The sequence below is a fragment of the Carlito syrichta genome, unplaced genomic scaffold, assembly GCF_000164805.1.
Source record: "Carlito syrichta isolate Samal-C Ts95f unplaced genomic scaffold, Tarsius_syrichta-2.0.1 Scaffold308100, whole genome shotgun sequence".
Classification (NCBI taxonomy): Eukaryota; Metazoa; Chordata; class Mammalia; order Primates; family Tarsiidae; genus Carlito; species Carlito syrichta.
The window spans coordinates 160,073-185,143 of record NW_007252196.1 but is presented as its reverse complement, the minus strand read 5'-3'; the positions used below and the strand labels follow the sequence as shown (position 1 = coordinate 185,143).

At 42.4% G+C, this 25,071-nt stretch overlaps 1 protein-coding gene across 1 annotated transcript in view; it reads right to left on the bottom strand.

The window, feature by feature from the left end:
• Positions 1–302: 302 nt before the first annotated feature.
• The window catches only part of LOC103267301 (sodium/potassium/calcium exchanger 2-like), a 107,392-nt gene continuing 82,623 nt past the window's right edge, over positions 303–25,071 (bottom strand). Inside the window, exons 9-11 of the mRNA XM_021715976.1 lie at positions 15,554–15,643; positions 7,530–7,696; positions 303–1,796 (exon numbers count right to left, since the gene is read on the bottom strand). Coding sequence (XP_021571651.1) covers positions 1,547–1,796; positions 7,530–7,696; positions 15,554–15,643 — 507 coding nt within the window. The 3' untranslated portion in view covers positions 303–1,546. The remainder of the gene's footprint in view (positions 1,797–7,529; positions 7,697–15,553; positions 15,644–25,071) is intronic.

Sequence of the window (25,071 nt, the reverse complement as noted above, 5' to 3'; positions counted from 1 at the left end):
GAGCAGAATCAGGAAATCAAAAGATTGGGCTGACTGACTGGAAACCAGTGTAAAGAAGCTGTCAAGTATAATCTTTAGTGTACTCTGAAAACTAGAAAGAGTCCCAAATGAGGTCCTGATGGGAGGAGAGACACAGATGTCCCATGGGCTTCAACCAAATCCTGGTCCTGGCACAACTTGACCTAGGACTCAGAAACCTTCCTGGGGTGTGCTGAGTATGCAAATGCCTTTCCAAACATCTCTAAGCTGCCTCAATCTAAGTGGCATTGATCAGATTCAATCTAGTTCTATTGGGAGTAATGTTTTCTTTAGATGCTAAAGCCCTTTATGACTACATTGGAAAATGCTTTAAAAAACCATGCCCGTACATTCCCATTAGGGGGCAAGTCCCGCTGAGCGCCTCTACTGAATGGTGTTTCTTATTACTCAGCTAAGATCTCTTGGCAGGCATTTTGACCATATGTGAGCCCTTAGCATCAAAATATGTCTAAATGGCAATCACGGTTAAACCTACACCCCTGCTTTTGATGATAATGGGACATGCGTTGGAAAAATACAGTTCAGTTTAGATAGTCTTGCTGTCCTAGAACAAGCACTAATTTGGTTTGTAGTCATTATTTTCTACTTGCATGCTGGGACGATATAAGAAAAAACAAAACAAAACAAAACAACCAATCCGGGTTACCACCCCCCTGCCACCAAACCAATGTCCACTCAGTCTGGGTTTTACCTCTGCCCTAAGTAACTGTGAGTTTCCGTCAGGGTACCTCAGCGGGGGTGGGCAGATAATCTTTCCAGTCTGGCTTGTGGGAATGTTTTGGAGGGCTCTCCACCAAGCCCTCCTCACCGAAACGATCTCCCTACCAGGCAGGTTCCCAGTAAGTCCAAGGTAGGCTGAAGGTCACAGCAACACTACTCTTGGCTACAGATTCCATTAGTTCGCCTGTTGCACTTAAGAGGTAAAGCCCAGACTGAAGGTTGATGCCCCTCTTCACGTAGGTACCATAAATATACTAGTGCTGTCCCTGAAAAGATGCATTTGTATGTATATATATATATATAATTATATATATATATATATATATATATAATTTTTCTTTCTTTGTGTTTATTTACAAGTATGTACTCATCTATCGGCATGGAAGGAGAGGTATCATACAGGAACAGGCAGGGTTTGTGTGTTCATGTGCGTATATTTATAGTATGTATATCTTGTAGGTATATGCTAGCCTCTGTCCGGGTTTGCATCGTGTCAATGAATGTACCTCCGACCAGCGAGGAGTACCTGTCAGTGGTGAAGGGAGAGAGGCCCCGTCGTGAGGGTCACGCGGTCCCTTACGTGAAGTCATGTCAGCAGGCCAGGGTGGAGGCAGCCTGTGACGTGGACGGGCCCGGTGAGAATCCATCCCTCTTCAGATCCGCCAAGGGGGGCCGCTTGGCACCCGGGGCGGGGTGCCGGCCGCCTCTCCCCAAGAGGCCCGGGAGCCCAGAGCCCAGAGTGGGGAGGGACCGTCCACGCGGTGGGTCCAAGAGATGGCTTTTCCCGCTAGATGGAGACGGGGCAGGTGAGGATTCTGTCTTCCAGGAGGACGCTGACCACCAGGAACACGAAGTAGAGGCCGAACATGATGAAGCCCAGCACTTTGTTCATCCGCCACTTGCAGAGGGCGATGGAGAGGATGACAAAGAGCAGCATGATGAACAGGAGGACGATGGCGCAGAAGAGGCCGTTGCTGCTGACGGCCACGGGCTGGAACCTGTGGATGGCGGTGAACAGGAGCCAGGGCAGCGGGAGCCTGGGCGGGGAGGGGTGGGGAGGGAAGACCGGGGAGAGTCAGACACCGCCAAGAAGAAGGCAGACGACCCGCGCTCGCTTCCTAGGACCCCTGATCTGGAAAGGGTGTGGGGCTGGCTCTGCCTCGGGCGTGGCGGGCTCAGGAAACCAGGGAGGGAGAGAAGGCATCCGTGTCCCCATGGAACTGGGGGGGATCAGAGAGAATTTACTCTGCGGTTGGACAACATCCAAGGCGGGACTGCTCTGGGTGGCTTCTGCATTTGATTGGAAATTTTTGTTTTCTTCCCTGTCGGGATGAAAATGTTGCTTTTAGTCCTAAAAAGGCGAAATGTTGGATCGGCACAGGGTGATGGGAGGAGAAGACAAGTGGAGAAAAGGTCTAGAAATGAGTGTGTATCTGACTTATTTTGTTTGACCGTAGGTCATAAGGCACCCCCTTTCCAGAGAGGAAAAAATGCTGCTCATAGGGGCCAAGAAGAACCTAGACAGACAGATCTTGCAGGGCGTCCCTACTCAGCGATGAGTATCAGATCATATGCTTTTTGCCCAATCATATTTCTATGTGCCTGTCTATATTTTGTTGAACCTAAGCGTAACAATGGAGAATTTTTCCTGTATCTTTGAGTCTTCATTCTGAAGCCTCCTGTGTACACCTTAACAACTTTTGTAGGCCTTTTCTCCAATTAATCTGCCTTTTGTTAACTTTTCAGCACACTTTCAGAGGGAGAAGGGGAAATTTTCCTTTGGTCAGTACAAGGAATAGGGTCATAACCTTGGATTAATCTCTTTATCAGTTTGACCATCCGTTTTCTCATCAGTAAAACAAAATAATAATGTCTGCTCCTTTGGGGGGGGAAAAAAGAAATGAGTGTGAAAATGGAGAAAACTTTTTAAGAAATAGAGACAGAGAATAGCAATGGCTTAATTATCCACCTAAAAACAAGTGAAATTAAAAGATGGAAGTGGGGGCCATGATCCAATACAGCAGACTGAAGTTTATTCTGGAAAAGATGTTAACAACTGACTGGTGGAAAAATGACCTTTCTGAAAGATTTGAGGGAGACAGTATCTTCCATTTGTGATGTGTTTTTTTTAAAAGAACATGATTATGTATTTTTATATCTGTTATCTCCTTTTCCATTTGGCTTTTAAAAGCTGATGACGCCTTTTGTTTCCTATCCAGAGTGGCGATTCTGAAAGACATCAGGGAAGCTGGTTGCCAAGTACACCACAGGAATTGACTAGAAGTCTATGGAGAGGAGCTCACTGACGATGCGTGTCTTCGGGTTGTGGGCATCAAAGCACCCAGTGAAATTCAGCCAGTGCTGTCCACAGAGCCTAATGATGGAATGGCGGTTCAGGAGACATGACTCAGCTCTATCAGCCTCCTGCAAATAGCTATGGAAGGTTAAGTCTGGGCCTGGGCTTAGGGTGTGGAAGAGGAGGTACTCTTTTGAAACATCAAGTTCTCCAAAGAAAAAGCAAAGGGCGTGTGAGAGAAATAACGAGGGTGAGAGGCGCGGTGAGTTTACTCATCGTCTCCCCTGGTGGACCGTCTCTGTGAAGGCATTGTCCACACGTTATGCGTCTTTGAAATCCCAGGGCCTGGCACACGCAGGCACATGTTAACCCGGGCCACACTGAAGGCGTCGATGCGCTGCCTTGTGGTGACCAGCACAGGCACTTTGCCCACGTCGAGTCTGGTTGGGAGGCGCTAACTTTGGCAGACTCCTCTGGGAAAGATTTCCACCTGGGCATCTGGGAACAAGGTGTCACTCCAGAACTCAGCAGCAGGGGGCAGCCCTGGCATCCTGGGGTCAGCAATGACAAGTCAGAAAAGGGAAGGGGAGCGCTTGGGGGGGGCGGTTGCTAGTTTCAAGGGCGGAGGAGGGGAGCCGTGAGCCAAGGAATGGGAACAACTACAAGAAGGTGGGAAATGCAGAGAAAGATTCTCCCACATCTGGAAATGAAAGGAGCCCTGCTGACTCTTCCAGAAAGAGATAAAGCCCTGATGACACCTCGATTTTTGCTGAATGCTGTCCATGTTCAACTTGCAGAACTTTAAGATTATAAATCTATATTGCTTAAGCCACCAAAAAAATAAAAATAAATAAAAAAAAGAACATCGTTGGGCTGGGCTCGGTGGCTCAGCCTGTCATCCCAGTACTTTGGGAGGCCAAGGTGAGTGGATGGCCTGAGTCTGTGTGTTCGAGACCAGCTCGGGCAACTTGGCGAGACCTCGTCTCTACAATAAATAAAAAATGAACCAGGCGTGGTAGCGCGCACCTGTAGTTCTGGCTACTTGGGAGGCTGAGGCAGAAGGATCGCCAGAGCCCACTTAAACCCCCCCCACAAATCGTTGGTAGGGTCTTGTCCTGGGAAACTCTTCTTTCATCTCTTATAAAGAAAAAGGCCAAAAAATTATTTTATTCTTATTAAACTAGACACACACACACACACACACACACACACACACACACACAAAATTCTGATGAAGCTGAGGTTGACAACACTACAAATAGTTTGTAAAAAACCCTTTGGGGATGAACTGACATTGTGGTCTATCAATTCTATTGCTAAGGTTCAAGTATAAAAATAATTTTTTTTGATAAAAGTAACTTAAAATGCAGATGTAATTTAATTCAGAAAAATGATCACTTCAATGTCATTCTGAGTAGTAAAAAACTGGGGCTCTCTAATAATATCTAATAATAGAGGCTAGTTAAATAGCAAATAAGTCAATGCAATGTTATATAAATGATACAGGAAGATACCCATAGTTCTAAATTAAAAATGAAAGACACACATACACACAAATAACAATATACAGCTGGGTGCAATGGCTCATGCCTGTAATCCCAGCACCTTGGGAGGCCAAGGGAAGTGGAATGCTTGAGCCCAGGAGTTCAAGACCAGCCTGGGCAACATAGTAAGACCTCGTCTCTAAACAAAATAAAGCATTTAGCTGGGTGTGGTGGTGTGTACCTGCAGTTCCAGCTACTTGGGAGGCTGAGGCAGAAGGATCGCCTGAGCCCAGGAGGCTGAGGCTGCGGCGAGCCATGATTGTGTCACTGCACTCCAGCCTTGGTGACAGAGTGAGACCCTGACTCAAACAAACACATAAAATAATGTAATTGCAATAATGTAAAATATTCATAATTTTAAAATGGTGGTGGATTATAATTGGTCTTTTTTGTGCTTTGTGTTTTCTAAATCAGTGAGTATATGTTACTTTTAGAAGTGAAAAGAAAATGTTGGCAAGACTATGGAGAAACTTTAAAACTTAATATATTGTTAATGATGTCACTCAATATATTGCCAACAACATTGTCGATTGTTGGGAAAAACTCTTTTGGAAAAGAAATGTACAAAATATATCAACAGCCATTAAAATGCTCAAAATATTTAATCCATTAATACTGCTTGAAGAAAAAAGAGGAGGTTTTTCTGCATAAAGGTATTCATCAAAGCACCCATAACAGCACAAAATTAAAAAAAAAAAGATCCTGTTAAAGGATAATGGTTGAACTGAAAAGCAACACGAAGAAGTTTTGAAGCCAACTAAAATGTTAGGAGAGCCATGAGGAATCTTAGAAAAATGGTTGATATGCTTTACCAATTTATTAATAGATGCCTCTCTGTGCCAGGCATACATTGCTTTAAAAATGGAAAAATAAAAAACCTTCCAAGAGGACAAAACTGAATATTTCACCAAGAAAAGCTTGTGAAATATTTGGAAGAGAACTTAGAAAAATGAAGTGTTGTTTCTGGGTAGGAAGATTAGGAATAATTTTTTAAGTTTTTTCACTTGAGGTGTGTGTGTGTGTGTGTGTGTGTGTGTGTGTACATATATGTATATATACAATTTGAGAACAATGCACACAAAGCATTTTGTAATTCCCTATGTTTATTTTTCGGAAATATGAAAAATATGTCAAACTGAACACATACTTTTTCTCAGCTCATAGGACTTTCTCTTTTTATACTATAGAACATTGTTTTTCTTTTTTTATGAGAGATTGACCTTCTTGGCCAATCTAACTACTATAAATATGTGGACAGCAGAACTGAGAAACGCTGCTTATTGTAGGGATAACTTCCTTGAAAACATATACCTTTGAAGACATCCATCCACCCATCCATCCACCCATCCATTCCACAAACATTTGTCAAGTCACTCCCCATGAATGGCAGGGTGCTAGACTTTGGTGAGTTCCGCTCTTGGGAATTTGCAGTCTTGCGAGCAGACATGACCACGACAAGAAAAAGACATGTAGAGAGTCCACGGGGGCAAGAGTTCCCAAGTTCGGCCAGGGGCATCAGAGAACTCAGAGTTTTCCGGGAAGACAAGCAGGGAGGGCTGAGTGAAAGGGACCAGCGAAGGAAGGAAGTACAGAGGAGAGGGAACCCGGGGGGCTCACAGGTAGTTCCCACAGCAGAAGCTAAGCTCAGAGCATCACGTGTGACAGCACAGATACTTGCTCAAATTTCAGCGACCTCACTTACTTGTGATGTGAACTCTGTGCGCTTCAGGGTTCCTATCTGAAAAGCAGGGATGGTGATGCATATTTCCTAGGGCTGTTGTGTGACTTAACTGGATAAAAATGGATGTACAGTGCACATAGTAGACGTTGCAGGAAAAACAATAAGCCATGAAAAAACAGAGAACAATATTCAAGATGTTCAGTGAGAAAGTAAGTGCGTTTTCATGAGGTTCCAAACTCAAGTGTCAAGAGCCTAGTTCTCCTGGGAACATCTGATAACATCTCATGTCTCATTTTCTCAGGGGGCTACCATTCAGATCTACTGTTACTTTTGACAAGTTAAATAAAAAGGTAGAGATAACAGTACCCCTCCCCGATCTGACTCACTTTAGCGATTATTCATATTGAGAACTCCAGTTTGCTTAACGATAAGAACAGATTTTATCTTCTGACTTTCAAAAAACCTGGAATATCTTCACCGGCACAGATAAACAAATGATAATGTCTTGACTGCCAGCACTTTCCATGGAAGGAGACAGGATATTTGTGCTAGGCCTAAGTTTGTCTCAATCTGCCTTAAAATTCAAATTTCATCTTAGGCTGGTGGGGACTTTCAGAATTAGAATACAGAAAAAAAAATATTGTGAAGCTATCAGAGTATCTCAGTCCTTCCTGAATGCTGTTATATAAGTGAAATTAGCCAGGTGCGGCAGCTCACACCTGTTATTCCAGCACTTTGGGAGGCGGAGGAAAGAGGACTGCCTGAGCCCTGGGGTTCGAGAACAGCCTGGGCAAAACTTGGTGAGACCTCATCTCTACCATAAATAAAAAAATTAGCTGGGCATGGTGGCGCATGCCTATAGTCCCCGCTACTTGGAAGGCTGAGGCAGAAGGATCGCCTAAGCCCAGCAGATCAAGGCTGCGATAGCCATGATTGTGCCACTGCACTCCAGCCTGGGCAACAGAGTGAGACTCCAACTCAAAAAAAAAAAAAAAAAGGTGAAATTATCTTAAGTATTTTCTAAAACATTCTGTATGCAGTTATTTGTTTCTCCTTGTCTTGGGGTGACTTTATTAAGTTCTCTGAAATGGAAAAATAGCATTGTTGAAACCCAGGGGTACTACTGTCTTCACTTTCCACTGGTATTGGTTAGTTTTGGGCTCAGAGATCCTGGTCATGTCTTTTCAGCATCTAAGATGAAGACAGTGATGGAGCCGGTGTGTACCTTTATAGGATTATTTCTACTCACCCAACAGTGATGTCAAAAATGTTGCTGCCAACAGAGCTGGACACGGCCATGTCCCCTAGTCCCTTCCGGGCCACTATGACGCTGGTGATAAGATCAGGGATGGAGGTCCCAGCAGCCAAGATGGTCAGACCCATAATCTCTTCACTAATGCCGATTGTCTCTCCAACCTAAACGTCATTACAGGGATAGACATGAGTATTTGAAGTCACAAAACCATCAAACCCACACACATTTTAATGTAACCTTCTTCTAATGAGTTTCTGTTCTGTGCTATGTGAAGTGCTAAGATGATAAAGATAAATAAACCAACATCATTGCCGATAGAAGAGTTTATACTTTTATAATATTCAGACCCAAGGCATCAGGAATGTTCACATGGGTATTAAACAGATAATCTCAAATAGACAAGAGCTATAGAGGGCTAGAGTGTGGCAGCTATATGGTGCTTTCTTTTTTATTTTATTTTAATTGTTTTTTTTTTTTGAGTTGGAGTCTCACTCTGTCGCCCAGACTGGAGTGCAGTGGCCGCTCCCGGCCACCGCAGCCTCGACCTGCTGGGCTCCGGCGATCCTTCCGCCTCAGTCTTCCGAGTAGCCGGGATTACAGGCGCGCGCTACCTCGCCTGGCTGATTTTTTGATTTATTGTAGAGATGAGGTCTCGCTGCCCAGGCGGGTCTCGAACCCGCGGGCTCAGGCAATCCACTTACCTCAGCCTCCCAAAGGCGCGGGATTACAGGCTGAGCCACCGAGCCCGGCTATTTTAATTGTTTTTATTTTAAAGATGCGTGGTGCAATTCTGATTTAGGTATGCAAGTGGTCATCGTACAGATAAAGTTCGGGTCATCGTACAGATCATCGTAAAGTACAGATCATCGTAAAGGGATCATCATAAAGTGGTCATCGTACAGATAAAGTTATTGATGTTATGTGCCCCCTCCTTCCCCTGGCAGTGTCCCGCTACTGCCAATCCCTTTTTTATTTTATTATGGTAAATGTTCAGGGTCCACTTATGAGTGAGAACATGTGGCACTCTGTTCTTTGTTTCTGTCATAGATCACTGAGTATGATAGACTCTAAGTCCATTCAAGTTGCTGCGAAGTCTATAATTTTGTTCTCCTTTCTGGGTGTGTAATATTCCATTGTCTACCAAACTGGGAAAGCTGCAAGATTAACGTTAGAGAAGCCAACTGGCCAGGGAATCCAAGGAAATCACCTTGCAGGGGCGCCAAGTTCTGCGGTCTGCTTGCCCTGCAACTTACCACCAGGAGACAAGGACAGACACACCCATTGTCCCCATTTTTCCTTACCATCTCCTAGGCTTTGTAACCCATTCTGAAACACTTTAAGACTCTACCATTTCCACAGGAAACTTGATTTTGGGTGTTTTGGGGTTTGGTCATGCACAACTGTAAACCAGCAAGGCAGTTATGGAGAAGCAGAAGTCAGGAAATCAGAGGATCAGGGTTCAAGGTCCAGCTCAGTCTGAGCTAAGTTCTTGACCTGCTGCTAACGACCCATGTACACGTCTTTGTTCCTCACTTTCTCATCCACAGAGTGGGGACAATAGTGACTACCTTACCAGGTATTTGTGAGGACTCAACGACAACTTGTGGAAAGACCCCCTTGTAAATCGTATCTCATTGTTGAAAGGCAAGTGTGGGAGAGAGGCCATTACATTTTCTTTTGATCTTTGTCTTTTAGGACGATTTCTGAGGGCTGGTCTAGCTTCAGTTGAAAACTCCTCCATTCTTTTGAGCAATTCATTTGTCTTCTTGGGACTTTTAAAGTCTTTCTGTATTTTGCTAGAGTTGAATCGCAGTTCAAGATGGCGCTTTCCATCCGATTTCCAACAGGCTACCTGATGACAGCTAGTGTTTTTTTAAAAAATTGGAAAGGTCAAAATAGCACATAAGGATAAATGTTTTTAGGAGGTAGACTATACTCACTTCTAAGTATATATATAAATATATATATATATATATTTTTTTTTTTTGAGTCAGGATCTTACTCTGTTGCCCAGACTTGGCAATGAGACTGCATGACCATGGCTCATTGCAGCCTTGACCTCCTGGGCTAGGTGACCTTCTCACCTCAGCCTCCCATGTAGCTGGGACTACAGGCATACACTACCACGCCCAGCTAATCTTTTGATTTTTACGTAGAGACGAGGTCTTGCTGCATTGCCTAGGCTGGTCTCCCACTCCTGGGCTCAAGCAATCCTCCTGTCTCAGCCTTCCAAAGTGCTAGGGTTATAGGTGTGAGCCACAGCTCTTTGCCCATTTCTTTTCTTTTCTTTTCTTTTTTAATAAGTAATGTTTGGTTCCTACTGGCTTAGAAGCATAGTTAGGAGCTATTTTCATTCTGACGACCATGCTGGCTCCAGGGCCTGGAGGGATGCACTAGTTTAGACCCGTTTAGCCCTGTCTTCACGTGAGTAGGGTCTTGCCTTGGCCACGGTGGTCTCCCCATTGACAGTAGAGGCTCTCAATACCTATTTGTGAATGACTCAATCAACCTGCTTATGCAGGTGGTTTCACTAAGCATGTTTTCCACTGATTCTCTTAGACAAAAGTTAAATAAGAGTTTTGCACAGAAGTGCCCTGTTTGAGCAAAATATTCTTCTTGATGACATTTTTCGATTAGATTTAGAGTGAAACATTGTCAAAGGCTGTGAAGAGGTTGACTAAATAATTGTCACCCTAAGCAATTCCAGTCTATTTACAGCATTCTTAATAATCTAAATTCTTGGAGTTCTAAAGCTGTGACTACTTAAAAAATCATTTAGTTGGGCACGGTGGCATGCCCCAGCTATTTGGGAGGTTGAGGCAGGAGGACCGCTTAAGCCCAGGAGTTTGAGACCAACCTGGGCAATATAGAAAGACCCTGTCCCCAAAATACAAATAATTTTTTTTTTTCTTTTTGAGTTGGAGTCTCACTCTGTCGCCCAGACTGGAGTGCAGTGGCCGCTCCTGGCCACCGCAGCCTCGACCTGTTGGGCTCTTGTGATCCTTCTGCCTCAACCTTCCGAGTAGCCGGAACTGCAGGCGCGCGCTACCACGCCCGGCTAATTTTTTGACTTTATTGTAGAGATGAGGTCTCGCCTGCCCAGGCGGTTCTCGAACCCGCAGGCTCAGGCAATCCACTCACCTGAGCCTCCCAAAGGCGCAGGATTACAGGCTGAGCCACCGAGCCCGGCTTACACAAATAAATTTTAAAAATTATTTATATTTGGATTTTGAATGCTACTATAGACAGGAACACATATGAGTTGAAGGGGAGAAGAATGATGGTGTGGGTAAAAGCACTGGCTGGAGAAACGACGGTACAAATAAACCCAAGCCGATATCCCTGAAGTCTCAGTTCTTCCCATCTGTAAAATGATGACAGTAATATCTACTAGGAATTACTGATGATTATGTGACGTTGCAAATAAAGCAAAACAGCACAGTGTCAGGCATAAAGTAAATGTTCAATAAGTATTAGATTCTTATAACTTAGACATTACCCTTTTCCTGATCCACTTTGTCAGACTGTCAAGGCAGTAGGGACAGAAGCTGGTTTACCGGGGTCAATTCATAATGTGGGAAACCACAGGGGTAAAGAATTTTCTTTTCTTTCTTTCCTTTTTTTTTGAGTTGGAGTCTCACTCTGTCACCCAGGTTGGGAGTGCAGGGATACACTCACAGCCACTGCAGCCTCCAACTGCTGGGCTCAGGCGACCCTTCCACCTCAACTAGCTGGAACTACAGGCACCCACCACCATGCTTGGCCTCACTCTGTCACCCAGGCTGGGCAGTGGCATGCTCATGGCCACCGCAGCCTTGACCTGCTGGGCTCAGGTGATCCTTCCACTTCAGCCTTCCAAGTAGCTAGAACTACAGGCATGTGCCACCACACCCAGCTAATCTTTTTATTTATTGTAGAGATGAGGTCTCGCCAAGTTGCCGGGACTGGTCTCAAACCGGTGGGCTCAGGCTATCCTCTCACCTTGGACTCCCAAAGTGCTGGGATTATAGGCATGTGCCACAGTGCCCGGCCTAAGAATTTTCTTTAGATATAAAAATTCTGATGACTCTGCATGGCTCTGGAAACATGTTCATTGAAGGAGAAGTAGTCTTTATAAGCTCGTTTTGAGTACATTTCACTGAAGCTGACTTTTGTCAATTCAGAGGGAAGATGATGGGTGCATAGATGGGATATTACTCTGATTAAATCAGGGAGCATCATAGAAACTTAGAGCTAGAAAGGACCTTGGCTGTCTCTTGGGAGAATTCCCTTATTTTCTAATAGAAGCAAATGATGGGGCCACTCAGAGGCCAAACCCAGTGCAGCTCCCAATATTCCTCCATGCAGCTCCATGCCTTGGTTTAAGCTGGATCGGCAAGAATGTTTTGTTGGCTATGTGAGACATGAGGTCTTATCTGGCCCTTACAACTAACTTCTCCTACTAGATGTAGGATGGATTTTGACCACAGGTTTTTAATCACACGTGAAAGTGACTAAGATGCAAAATCAATAGACAACAACAACAAAAATCAAAACCGAAGGGAAAAAAGAAAAATAGGAAAAAAGCTAAGGGCAAAGTGTATAAAGTATTTTATGTGAAGGGCATTTATTTTTGGCCAAACTGTAGCCAAATAATTTATCAAACAGTATTTGTGATTGAGAAAACTTTTGATAACAAAATGGTTGAGCACTAAATGGTACTACTGTTAAAGTTTTTATAATTCAAAAGTATAAACAAGAGAATTAGAGCTAGACTTCTTAGAACAGAATCTGTTATTTTGATCAGTTGTCTGAGTGTTTGAAAGAGAGAGATCTTTCTATAGGAGAAAGGAAAGAGAAACTTTTATGACTGAAAAGAAAGACTTCTGTGTGCCCTTCAAACTTCTTGGTTTTTAAAAAATTATTATTATTCCAGACATTGAATTTGTATTCCTTTTCTACAAGGGAATGAAAAGAACACAAGACTGTGGAATTAAGATAATCATTAAAAAGAAAAGAAAAAGATGGAATCTTCTAGGATGATGGCTAAAAAGAAATATCTAGAAAACAACATATCCCAGCAAGTTAGAAATATCACTTTTTTCTTTATCTGTACATAAAAGCATAAAAATGATATTAAGAAAGCCATTATACACTATAAATGGTAAACAGTCCTTTCAGTCTGGAAACCTGGAGGCTGAGAAGCAGCCCACCTTCTGCTACAATTTCTGCCAGGTGTTGGGAGCAAATGTCTCTCAATGAAGGTAGAAAATACGACTTCAGGGCAAAGAGAATTTCCTCAGGGAGACAACGATTTTTGGAATTGTCCAGGAAGAGAAATCTGAAATCCAATGTTAGAGGAATAGCTATGACAGGAATAATATAAAATATATTATAGGAATAAGGCTTGGTATAACAACCAAAATTTCCAGCGGGTTTTGCTAGTAACATATATTCTTTTTTTTTTTTTTTTTTTAAATTAAGGTATGCTTAACATACAGTATAATTTATCCTCCCTTTAAAATGTGCAGTTTTGCAAGTTTTCACAAATGTATGCAGCCATGTTTCTCCACAACACATGGTGCTGTCTGCTTTTTTTATAGCCAACTTGGTGGTTGTAAAGTGATGTCTCATGAATATTTTTAGACATGTTTATTGAGATGCAATTTACATACAATAAAATTCACCCATTTAAAGTGTATAATTGAATGGCTTTTCATGTATTAAAGAAGTTGTGCAGTCATCACCATAATTTAGGTTTTGAACTTTTTCATCATCCCACCAAGAAACCCCATACCCATTACCAGTAACTTCCCATTTCCCCCAAACCTAGGTGGCCATTAACCTATATTACCTCTCTATAGATGTGCCTATTCTGTGCCTTTCATATAAGTGGAGTCATAGGATAGGTGACCTTTTGTAACTGGCTTTTTTCACTTAGCATAATACTTTGGTGTTTCATTCATCTTATAGCCTGTATGAGTACTTCTTTTTTTTTTTTTTTTTTTAGTACTTTTTATTGTGAAATACTATTCCATTGTATGGACATACCACATGCTACTTATGCATTCATCAGTAGATGGACATTTGGGCTGTTTCCACTTTTTGGTAATTATGAATAATTTTACTTTGAACATTTGAGTACAAGTTTTTGTGGACATATGTTTTCATTTCTCTTAAGTATATTCCTAGGAGTGGAATTGCTGGATCATATGGTAACTCTATGTTTAACATTTTGTGGAACTGCCAAGCTGTTTCCCAAAAGTGACTGCATTATTTTGTATTTCTATCAGTAGCATATAAGGGTTCCAATTTCTATACATTCTCATCAACGCTTGTTATTTTCCTTCTTTTTTTTTTGTTATATCTATCCTAGTGTGTGTAAAGTGGTATCTTGTTATGGTTTTGAGTTATATTTTTCTAATCAACAATGATGTTAGACATATTTTCTTGTGCATATTATCCATTTGCATATCTCCTGTGGTGAACTATCTATTGAAATCTTAAAAATTAGGATGCTGGCCGGGTGCAGTGATTCATGCCTATATTCCCAGCTACTCAGGAGACTGAGGCAGAAAGATTGCCTGAGCCCAGGAGGTCAAAGCTGTGGTGAACTGTGATCATGCTACTATGCTTGAGGCTGGGAAACAGAGTGAGACCCTGACTCAAAAAAAAAAAAAAAAAAAATTAGGAAGCTTGCTTTATTATTGAGCTTTAGCAGCCTATATCCTGGAAATAAATGCTGTATCAGATAATATTTCGCAAATATTTTCTCCTAGTCTGTGATTTTTCTTCTCATTTTTAAATGGCGTTTCTTGAAGAGTAAAAGTTTTAATTTTGATAAAATCTAATTTATCCATTTTTTTCTTTGTGGATCACACTTTGGTATTATAGCAAATAACTGCCTAATCTATGATCATGTAGATTTTCTATGCTTTCTTCCAAAAGTTTGATAGTCTTAGCTCTTACATTTAGAACTATGATCCACTTTGAGTTAATTTTTGAGTATAGTATGAGGTAATGCTCTAAGTTTATTTATTTAGGCATATGGAAATCCAATTATTCCAGCACCATTTGTTGAAAAGTCTATCCACATATGTTCTTGGTATATATTTCCTTATTTCAAATTGCTATATTTTATTTATGTTAGCAAGCATAATACATTTAGGTCTATATTAAACAAAGGATACAAGTGAGAAGTTTGGAATTTAAGTAGTATAAAATAGAGATTAAAAGCATGAGTTCTGGAGTTGCAGATTCCTGGGATTGAATCTCAGTTCTACTATTTACTGTCTGTGTGGTCTTGGGTGATCTCCTTATCTGCTTTACACTTAACTTTATCTGTAAACTGTGGGTAACAATAGTACCTCCCTCATAGGATTTAAACCTATTTAGGAATGTTGTCAAGATTATAAGGACAAAGGGATGTGAATTGCCTGGCATGCAGTCCACACTCAACTATCAATGGTTACCACCACTATCTTGGAAAATACTCTTGTGTGTCACTCATTCATGCTTTTTCAGTAGCAATTACTGAGAGTGTATTCTTGTGATAGGCATTATGACTAGTACTGAGTTAAATGTGATAAAGATGAAAGACATCATCATTCTTATAAACTAGAGCCCAGGGGAGGGCCATTTTGTTTCCAGGCACTTTCCTACCAGCCAGTTTTGAAAGGTTGGTGAGAGCCTGAGGGGAGTGACTGGGTAAGTAAGTGTCACTGAGCCAGGTGAAATCCTGACATTCCTCCTGGCCTGGGTCTGCCTGGCTTCAGGCTGCTGAGGGCGAAAGGCAGTTAAACTTGCTTTCCTCTAGATGGCTATACAGGGGCTGTGCCAATTTGACTTCACATTACAGGGAAATCTCTGGAGACTAGGGAAAGTCCAGTGGATAAATTCCTTTAATCTTGGAAAGAATAACTTGTCTGTGTCACATTCAATATTGTTGTGGTAGTTTCAGAAAGCAAACACATTAATTAACCATGACAACCAAGACTGGAGAAAAACCAGGTAGATGGATGTTACGTTCAAAGTCTTACCTGGTGCGCCCACCAGACCATCAAGTAAGAGAACACTGCAATCCAGGAGATGGAGCCAAAGAATGTGATAGGAAAAAACTTCCTTGATGTCTGAAAGACAACCGGGAAGAGGAGAATCAGCATTGTCAATTGAGGTGGATCATACAGTCCAAAGCTAAAACCATCAGTGTAGTTATTTCTCTTGTTTCCCTCATCTTGGTAGGATTAGCAGTTAAAAGACTCTACCCATCGCTGATCAAACTGGGACAGTAAGATTTTCTCTTGGAGCCGGGCTCGGTGGCTCAGCCTGTAATCCCGCACTTTGGGAGGCTGAGGTGAGTGAATTGCCTGAGTCTGGGGGTTCGAGACCTGCCCGGGTCACTTGGCGAGACCTCATCTCTACAATAAATCAAAAATTAGCCAGGTGTGGTAGCAGGCACCTGTAGTTCTGGCTACTTGTAAGGCTGAGGTGGAAGGATCGCCGGAGCCCAGCAGGTCGAGGCCGCGGTGGCCGGGAGCGTGCCATTGCCCTCCAGCCTGGGCGACAGAGTGAGACTCCAACCAAAAAAAAAAAAAGATTCTCTCTTGGAATGCGAAACTGATGGGAACTGAAGGGTCACAACTGTATCCTGAGACAGAAGTCTTTTTGAAGAGCATGTCTGGTAGTTCCTGCAGCTGAATGCTCAGATTATCTCTGCTCTTGCCCTTTCTAAGGCCTGGTTTCTCATCCTTTCCTTCAATTTATTTACTACCCAATATTCTCTCTCTTTCTCCTTTTTTCCCCCTTTTGCTCCCGAGTTTGTCAGAATCAGTTTCTACTGCTTGCAAGCCATGTATACTAATACTCCATAGAGCAGAAAACCCACGGGATTGATGACATTGAAGAAGAAATGGGAAAGATCGGTAGGTTTAAAAATGGATTGGCTCATCTCCCAGTCCCATGAATTATCAGGAAAGTCACACAGAAGAAACCACCACCACCAGAGCTTCTACAGGTTCTGGATGATGGCCAGTCTCCAGGACATTTGAATCTCGCATGTCGGCTGGAGTAGACTTAGGTGGAGATGCCCAGTTGTGCCGACCTCCACTGGGGTGGCAGACTAGACATTGCCCTTGGAAATGTTTTTTCTCATGTTCTCCCTCAAAATACAGTATGTCCAGTTTTGCTCTTAGCACTAAACTTTGTGCGATCTCAGGCTTACTGTGTGAGCACTTTCAAAGTTTCCTAGGGAAAATCAGCCCCAAATCAGACACTCAACATGCAGTGTTTCTTACCTGAGCCCCCTAAAGGGAAACCCAGGCTTGCACCATGGAGGTGTTTTCTTGATGCCTTTGTTGGAAAAAGTGGGGTCCTTTTAAATAGGCTCGGGACAGCAGAATGCTGTCAGAGAGCCTCTCACCTTTATTGCCAAACACTTTTTATTTCAAAGCTTTTCACGTTGCGAAACAATCCCACTTTTTGCTTTGATAATGCCATCCAATTCTGTCCAGAGAAATGAATTTTAGAGTTGACTTGGATGAAAGTAATCTCAATTGTCTGAAGGGCTGACCTTGAGCAGTCACATAGAACATTTCCTGTCATGGCTTTTGAGCATTTCATTAAAAGAAAAAGATAAACTTGTACATGGTAATCTTTTGAGTATCTATAATGAGGAACACAATCTCTGGTGATGCACACCAGGCTTATGTTCTCATTGCTAATTTCGAGTTTCCAATACATGTTTTTACTATCGTTTGCAGGATTCTGTTAAAAATTTCGCAGGAACCATTTCTGTCTTTAAATGAATGCTGTTTTTTGAGCCATTCGTTAACCGGGATCTCCGGAAGACCAAGCAGCTTTGATTAATTTGGGCCACAGCGAGTAGCCAAAACCATACTCTCAAATGCTTCTTCCTGCCCCTTTTCTTTCTTAGAAGGAAAACATTTTAGAGAAGAACCCAGACTCCTTCCAGAGACCCCAGCACTTTGATGGGTAATGGGGAAGGAAAAGTCACCACTTTTTCAAAGTGGAGATTGAAACCTTTACTGCTGAAAGCAAATTTCTTTGAAGTTGGGAGTTCAGCTGAGTTCTGGCGACCAGGTTCTCTGACCCAGTCAGTGCTAAGAGATCAAGTTTTTCCAGTCAAGGCATTAAGTGGACTGGTGCACCCATCCTTTTCCTCCCGTCATAAATCACTCTTTCAGGATCATAAGTGAGATGAGCATTTCCTCTTCCATAGCTGTGCTTCTGTTAAGGGAAAAGAAGGGCCCCTCTCGCCATGTAGGGTCACATGTGTGATCTGAGCAGCGCCCAATGCTTGATTCTGAGCACTGTGTGAGGGGAATGAGAGCCTTCTCCATGCTTTAGGGTGTGGCATAAGCATTGGGTGTCCTAGGAGAGTCCTTGTTTCATAGAATCTCACTTTCCAAGTTAGCTCATTTGTGGAATGTGTAATTATCATTTTTGTATCTTTGCCTGTCTGTTCACTGAGATGACTTTACAAATCAGAATCAAATAATTTGAACATATTTCTCATCTGAAAAATATCATCACTGAGTTACAGAACATTCCCAGCCAAAAGGTAGAAGGCAAGGTATCAGACTAAGGGCTTAAAGGAACTAAATTCAAATCAACATACTAGTGAAAACCTCTCTAATTCAATGTTTGATGTTCATGATTCTCAATCAAGAAGCCAACTAGTAATTAATGGGCATAAAAAATAACTGCATTAGGGTCTCACACTGAAAAAAAAAGGCTAAAAATAAATTGCCTTTGTGAATTTTCAGGATCCTCATCGTATACTATGGGTAGGTAAAGGCTGGGCACCCACGCTGTACTCAGATCCTCAACTAGACCCCAAATTTCAACCCAGGTCTACCTGATTGTACAGCACATACTCTAAGCATCTAGGTTATACCAACACTTTCCTAAAGAAAAATAGGACCAATAATGCTCAAAATATACCCCATCACAGACATCATGATGATGATTATCATCATACGAGGCTCTGCTCTGAATGTCAGAAAATAAAAAAAGCATCAGGGAAGTAGAGACTAGTGTTCCAGCTGTATGGCCATCTGCCTCTCCCAGCCTCCCATATTGTTGCTTCTTCAGAAGTATCAACCCTTCATGTGCCAGCAATCTGGCTAAGTGTTTCCCAACTGTCAAACTACCTTACCATTTCCATTCTCACTACCCAAGTCATCCCTTCTTTAATTTTTTCTGGACCATTCCCCTAATTAGGACTCCATAGTCTCATTCCAGACATCACTGCTCGGTAGTAACTATACAGTCATTTAGTTACCAGTGTCATTGGAAGGAAGAAAACAGTTCTGGGAGTCAAGGTCTAACATGTCAATTTATGGTTACAGTCATGGCGGCTCATACTGACATCTGCTGGCCTCATACTAATCAGCAAATAAGCAAATTGTGCACATGTGCTGGCCATTTTCTTCCTAATGTCATGGTTTACTTATTCAATTGACAGCTAATGCTCTTATTAGAAGCTTTTAGTACATCAGAGTGATAATGGCTTGGTTTGAAAAAAGTTGCTGGACATTAGCTGGTTGTACCAATTGGTCATATCCTTACTGATTTAAATTCAGCAAATGTTTATTGAGTATTTACTCTGTGCAAGGTTCTGGGACATACATATCTAACAGAGTTCCCCCAAACAATCCTGTTAAAGATTAAAGTGTGGTCTCTGGGTTAATATGACTGGTATTGAAATTTCTACTCATAAATTACCAGGAAAGTGCCCTTTGACAAATTCTCTCAGCCTTGGTTTCTTCATCTGTAAAATGAGGGAAATGACACTATCTAGCTAGCTGTATTGAGGATTTTATGTACATAAACTGTCTAGCAAAGTGCCATAACCCCCTCAAATACTAAAATCTGCAGATGTGCATGTCCTCAATAAAAAATGGTGTAGTATTTGCATGTAACCTATCCACATGTTCCTATATATTTTAAGCCATCTCTAGATTACTTATAATACCTAATACAATGCAAATGCTATGTAAACAATTGTTAAATGGTATTGCTTTTATTTATATTGATATTTTGCTTGATCGCAGAACCTGCAGACATGAAAAGCCAACTGTGTTATCCTCATTTTAGTCTTTAAGAAATGAGGAAACTGATTCTTGGGGAGGTGAAAGTGTCTATGTCAATTTGGCTTTGACTCTTTTTTTTTTTTGAGTCAGAGTCTCACTTTGTTGCCCAGGCTGGAGCACAGTGGCACGCTCATGGCCACCCCAGTGTCAACTTGCTGGACTCAGGAGATCCTTTTGCCTCTGCCTTTCAAGTAGCTGGAACTATAGGCATGTGCTACCATGTCTGGCTAAATTTTTTTGATGTATTGCAGAGATGAGGTCTCACCAAGTTCCCAGGTTGTACTCAAATCACTGGGCTCAGGCAATCCTCTTGCTTTGGCCTCCCAAAGTGCTGGGATTACAGGCTTGAGCCACTATGCCCAGCCGGCTTTGACTCTTACTAGCTGGATGTGCTTGGATCTCTCTGGGTCTCAATCACTATACCCTTGTTAGACTGTGCTTGACACATAGTAGACGCTCAATAAATACTTGTGGAATGAATGAATGATAGAAATCACAAACATTTAGCTGGGTTTGCACGTTCTTCTCTAGTTCTAATGGGTCATGCTTTAATATTTCATTAGATGCATTCTTGGTGACCATACTCCCCAGTTTGCCCAAGATAGTCGCAGTTCACTCTCAAAGCATACTGGTTTGGAAGATAAATCATATAGGTATCCTCTGCGTATACAATACGCCAAATGAAAGAAACCGTGCCAGTTGAGACAAAAGTCTATAAGTGATCATGCTTAGTAGAAGATTTGTATTAGATTCTAGGACACCCATTCTAGATCGTGAGAGAAGACAACTTTTTGGGTCTTTATTTAGTTTATTATTTTCAATTTTTATCAGAGACATGCTCTTCCTGAAGGTTTACATTTTAGTTCTTTTAAAACAAAGCTACTAATTTAAGAAAACTATAAATGTGAAGCCTATATTAATTATCTGAGCTGAAAGCATGCATGATTCAACAAACACTGTCATATAATTTGCATATAAATGAAGCAGAAATAAAAATAAATGGGAGTACTATTTACTCTGAAACCAGAAGTACACATTAAAAAATCATGTTTTCCCTGTAATTATTGTTAAGGTTTGATATGTTCATCGCCATGAGTAATTCAAGATCTACTAAAAAGGCAGAGCAACCAGGCCAAAAAAGAGCAGGTATCTATTAGCTGGTAATTTTTTTCTCTCTTTCTCCTTAGTTATTTTCTCAAGAGGCCCTTGTGGAAGTGCATGAAGTCTATGGTGGATTGCAAAAGTGACCACAACACTTGGTTGCCCCTCTCATCAAGAGGCGAGGTCTGTCTCTCCACCCTTTGAATCTAGGCTGGCCTTATGACTTCCCTTGACCTATAGAATGCTGGTCAAAGAATACAATAGAATGTTGACCAATGACAGTGTGAAATCCCAAACTAGATCTCAAGAGGGTTTTGTAGCGTTCATTGTTGCTGCTCTTGGCACGTCACCATCATGTGAATAAGTCCAGGCTAGCCTGCTTAAGGATAAGAGATCATGTGAGGCAGAGACAAGCTGTTCCAGCTAAGATACCTCTATGCCAACCAGCTTTCAGTCATATATGTGAACCTCACGAGTCTAGCAGATGAACTGTCCAGCTGAGCCCAGCCCAAGTTGCCAATTCACAGAATTATAGGCTAAAAAAAAATACTTCCTGTTTTAAGCCACTAAGTTGGGGTGGTATGTTACATAGTAAAAGTCGACTGACACAAGCTTGAACCTAATACAAATCTTACTAAGCATGTTCATTTATTGACTTTTGTATCAACTGGTGTGGTTTCTTTCATTTGGCATATTGTATACGCAGAGGATACCTTCATGATTTATCTTCCAAACCAATAGGCTTTGATAGTAAATTGCGACTATCCTGGGCAAACTGGGGAGTATGGTCACCTTGAATTTGCAATGGCTTATTGATGGTTATCTCCTTATTTACGTTTTTTCTTAATCATAGAATGCCAGCTAGCCTGGAATCTAGAGACCTTCCACTCTTTATTCATTAAGGAAGAAAAATGGGATCCAGTGTCAAGAGATGCCTTTCCCAAGTCTGCACAGCTCATACGTCATGGGGGAAAGCTCACCACAGTCAATGTAGTAGAATGAAAATGCTGTGGAGTCAGGAGACCTGGGTTCAAGTCCAGTTTCTCTCACTAACATAGCTGCATAATCTTGTTCTGTGGCCATGCTTTGCTTCTTTTACTAATCTTAGAGCCCCTTAAAGAAACAAATTGCAAGTTCTGTGTGTTTGTATCTCTTTAAGGGCCCAGGTTCAGAACTTGGCATATAATAGGTGTTCAATCATTATTTGATGAGGAAGTTTAAAAACAACCAAAAGTTCCTTGTTAGAGTCTCATTTCTGCTTGGAACAGTACATGGCATGCTCAGAAAAAGAAAAAAATCCAGTCCATCCTAGGGCTGGCACTTGGGGGAACAATGAGAGAAAGCCCGTCTGGCTACCCTAGCCCATGCTGCAGGGCTGGCTCTCAAGGAAGGACTGCACGGGGATGACCAGTCAACATCTTGCAGAGGAGAGCATCCTGTGCAGCTCCATATTCTTGGTCTGTTCCCCCAGGATTGTAGTATCAGCCACAGCAGTTGTCACGACCCAGGTAACCACTGCCTTGTTAATTCCTGTTGGTTTTTCAGGAGCTGCTGGTTGGCAGCCTTTGATCTCCTCTGATGTCTTCTTCAACCTTTCAACTCAGATTGCCAAGAAAATGGACACTCGGCCAGCCCTTGCTCTAAGAGTCCCAACCCTGAGAGCTCAGGGTCTTTAGGTATTGGCATCTTCCTTCCATTCCTGCACATCTTCCTGACTGCCTCAGCAGTTGTGTGCTGACCTCATCTCATCAGTAACCAGCCGCCTCCACTGTGGGCCACACCACACTAGACCTTTTGCAGGCATTTGGAAAACCGTGTCTCGTGTCTCCCTGAGTTTGTCTCCCTGGGGCCAAACCAAAGCGAGAGTGAGAGTGAGAGTGTGTAAGAGAGAGAGAGGGAGAGAGAGGGAGAGAGGGAGAGAGGGAGAGAGAGAGAGAGAGAGAGAGAGAGAGAGAGAGAGACAGAGAGAGAGAGAGAGAGAGGGAGGGAGAGAGAGAGAGAGAGAACACATGAACATAAGCACATCTCGGAAATGTCAATCTGATGTAAGTCAAGGAAAAAAAATCAAATGCATTCACTTGTTTGATCATAGGTTTTTGAGAAGCCAAGCCTTTGCACAGACTAAACACTCTACAGTTTTATCTTTTTTTTTTGAGTTGGATCCTTACTCTGTAACCCAGGCTGGAGTGCATGAGTGATCATAGCTACAGTCTTGACCTCTTGGGCTCAGGTGATTCTTCCACCTCACCCTCCTGAGTAGCGGGACTACAGACGTGTGTCACTACTCCCAGCTATTTATTTTTATTTTTTTGTAGAGACAAAGTCTTGCTATATTGCCCAGGTTGGTCTCAGACTTCTGGGTTCAAGCAATCCTCCCTCTTTGGCCTCCCAGAGTGTTGTGATTACAGATGTGATCCACTGCACCTGGCTACAATTATATCTTGAATAAAGAAACCTAAATATTGTTTTAAGTGAGCCATACTTGTCATGTGCATCCTTTACCAGGAAACCTTTTTCTGGTGTCTACTTGACAAGATATGACTCTCCACCAGGTCACATTATTTACGGATTAAGTTGATGGGATGGGATATCTCTTCAGTCGTTTTCAAATGAGAGAGCTCTTGAAGACTTATGATAAATTATGCTAGACATTACCCCAATATTCTATTTCAAATGCTTTTAGAGATGATTTTTTTTCCAGATATTTACCTTCTGGCATCATAAAATACAAGAAGTCTAAGCTGTATGGTCACACAGACCTGAGTTTGAATCTCAGCTCCACTCTTTAGGAAGAGACCAGGTATTAGTTAGTTACCTTCTCTGTGTCTAAGTTTCTTTCATTATGCCAGTAATGTACATATTCCTACCCTATATATTTCCTAAGAGTCTATATACAGTTTACTGTGGTCCAATACCTCAAGGCCCTGGGCTCTCAGGGTTGGGATTCTTAGAGCAAGGGCTAGCTAAGTGTCCATTTTCTTGGCGATCTGAGCTGAAAGGTCAAAGAGGATGTCAGAGGAGATCAAAGGCTCCCAACCAGCAGCTCCTGAAAAACCAACAGGAATTAACAAGGCTGTGGTTACCTGGGTCGTGACAACCGCTGTGACTGACACTATGATCCCTGGGGGGTACAGAGCAAGAACATGGGGCTGCATGAGATGCTCTCCTCTGCAAGAAGTTGACTAGTTACCCCTATGCAGTCCTTCCTTGAGAGTTGGCCCCTGCAGTGTGGGCTAGGGTAGCCAGAGGGGCTTTCCCTCATTGCTCCCCCAAGTGACAGCTCTGGGATGGACTGGACTTTTTTTTTTCTGAATACACTGTGTGTTGGTCCAAGCAGAAATGAGGCTTTCGTCAGGAACATTAAGAACACAATCTGATGCAGTAGGCATACATTTCTGTTGAATGAGAATGTGTGTGCAGTGCCATAAGAAAAAGTTGGGCTGTTTCTCCTTTTCTCTCTTTAGTTCTTTTATTTTGGAGGCAGTGACCCAAGAGCCAAGTTCAACAACATGGGCTGGGGATATTTCCTTGATCTGATCTACATTCAGGTCGTTCTTTGCTGATCATAAGCTGGTGTTGTGCTCATAGGACCCAGTACCTAATAACAGCAGATAATAACATCGATGATAGGAGTGACAGTAACACAGGAGAGAGATCAGACAGGCGGGCATTTATACTACACAAATGCATTTCTTTAAGTTATTTTTTGAATTATGTAACAATTTTCACAGCCACAAGAATATTCAAGAAAAAGTGAGTCACCCTCCTGCCTCAGACCCTCAACTGCCTTCTCAGAGACAACCACTGTGGTGGTTTTTGAACACGGTCACAAATTCCTTTGACACTCTTCCCATCAAGAGAGGCATATGCTATATGACAGTGATGTGTTCTAGGGAAGCTTTCTGTCTTCTCTCCTTCAATCAGGAGAGTCTTGTGAGTGCTTTGCCAAGTGGGGTATAGAGGAAGTGACTCTACATAACTCTTTTTTGTTGAGTTGGAGTCTCACTCTGTTACCCAGGCTGGAGTGCAGTGGCACACTCACAGCCACCCCCAGCGTCGACCTGCTGGGCTCCAGTGATCTTTCTACCTCAGTCACCCAAGCAGTCGAACTAGAGGTACGTGCTACCATGCCTGGCTAATTTTTGATTTATAGTAGAGACAAGGCCTTGCCAAGTTGCCCAGGCTGGTCTCGAACCCATGGGCTCAGGCAATTCACTTGCCTCGGCCTCCCAAAGTGCTGGGATTACAGGTTGAGCCACCGAGCCTGGCCCCACTCTATGTAATTTCTAAGACTAGGTCATCACAGACCATGCAGCTTCTGCTTTCTGCCACCGGAGCACTCA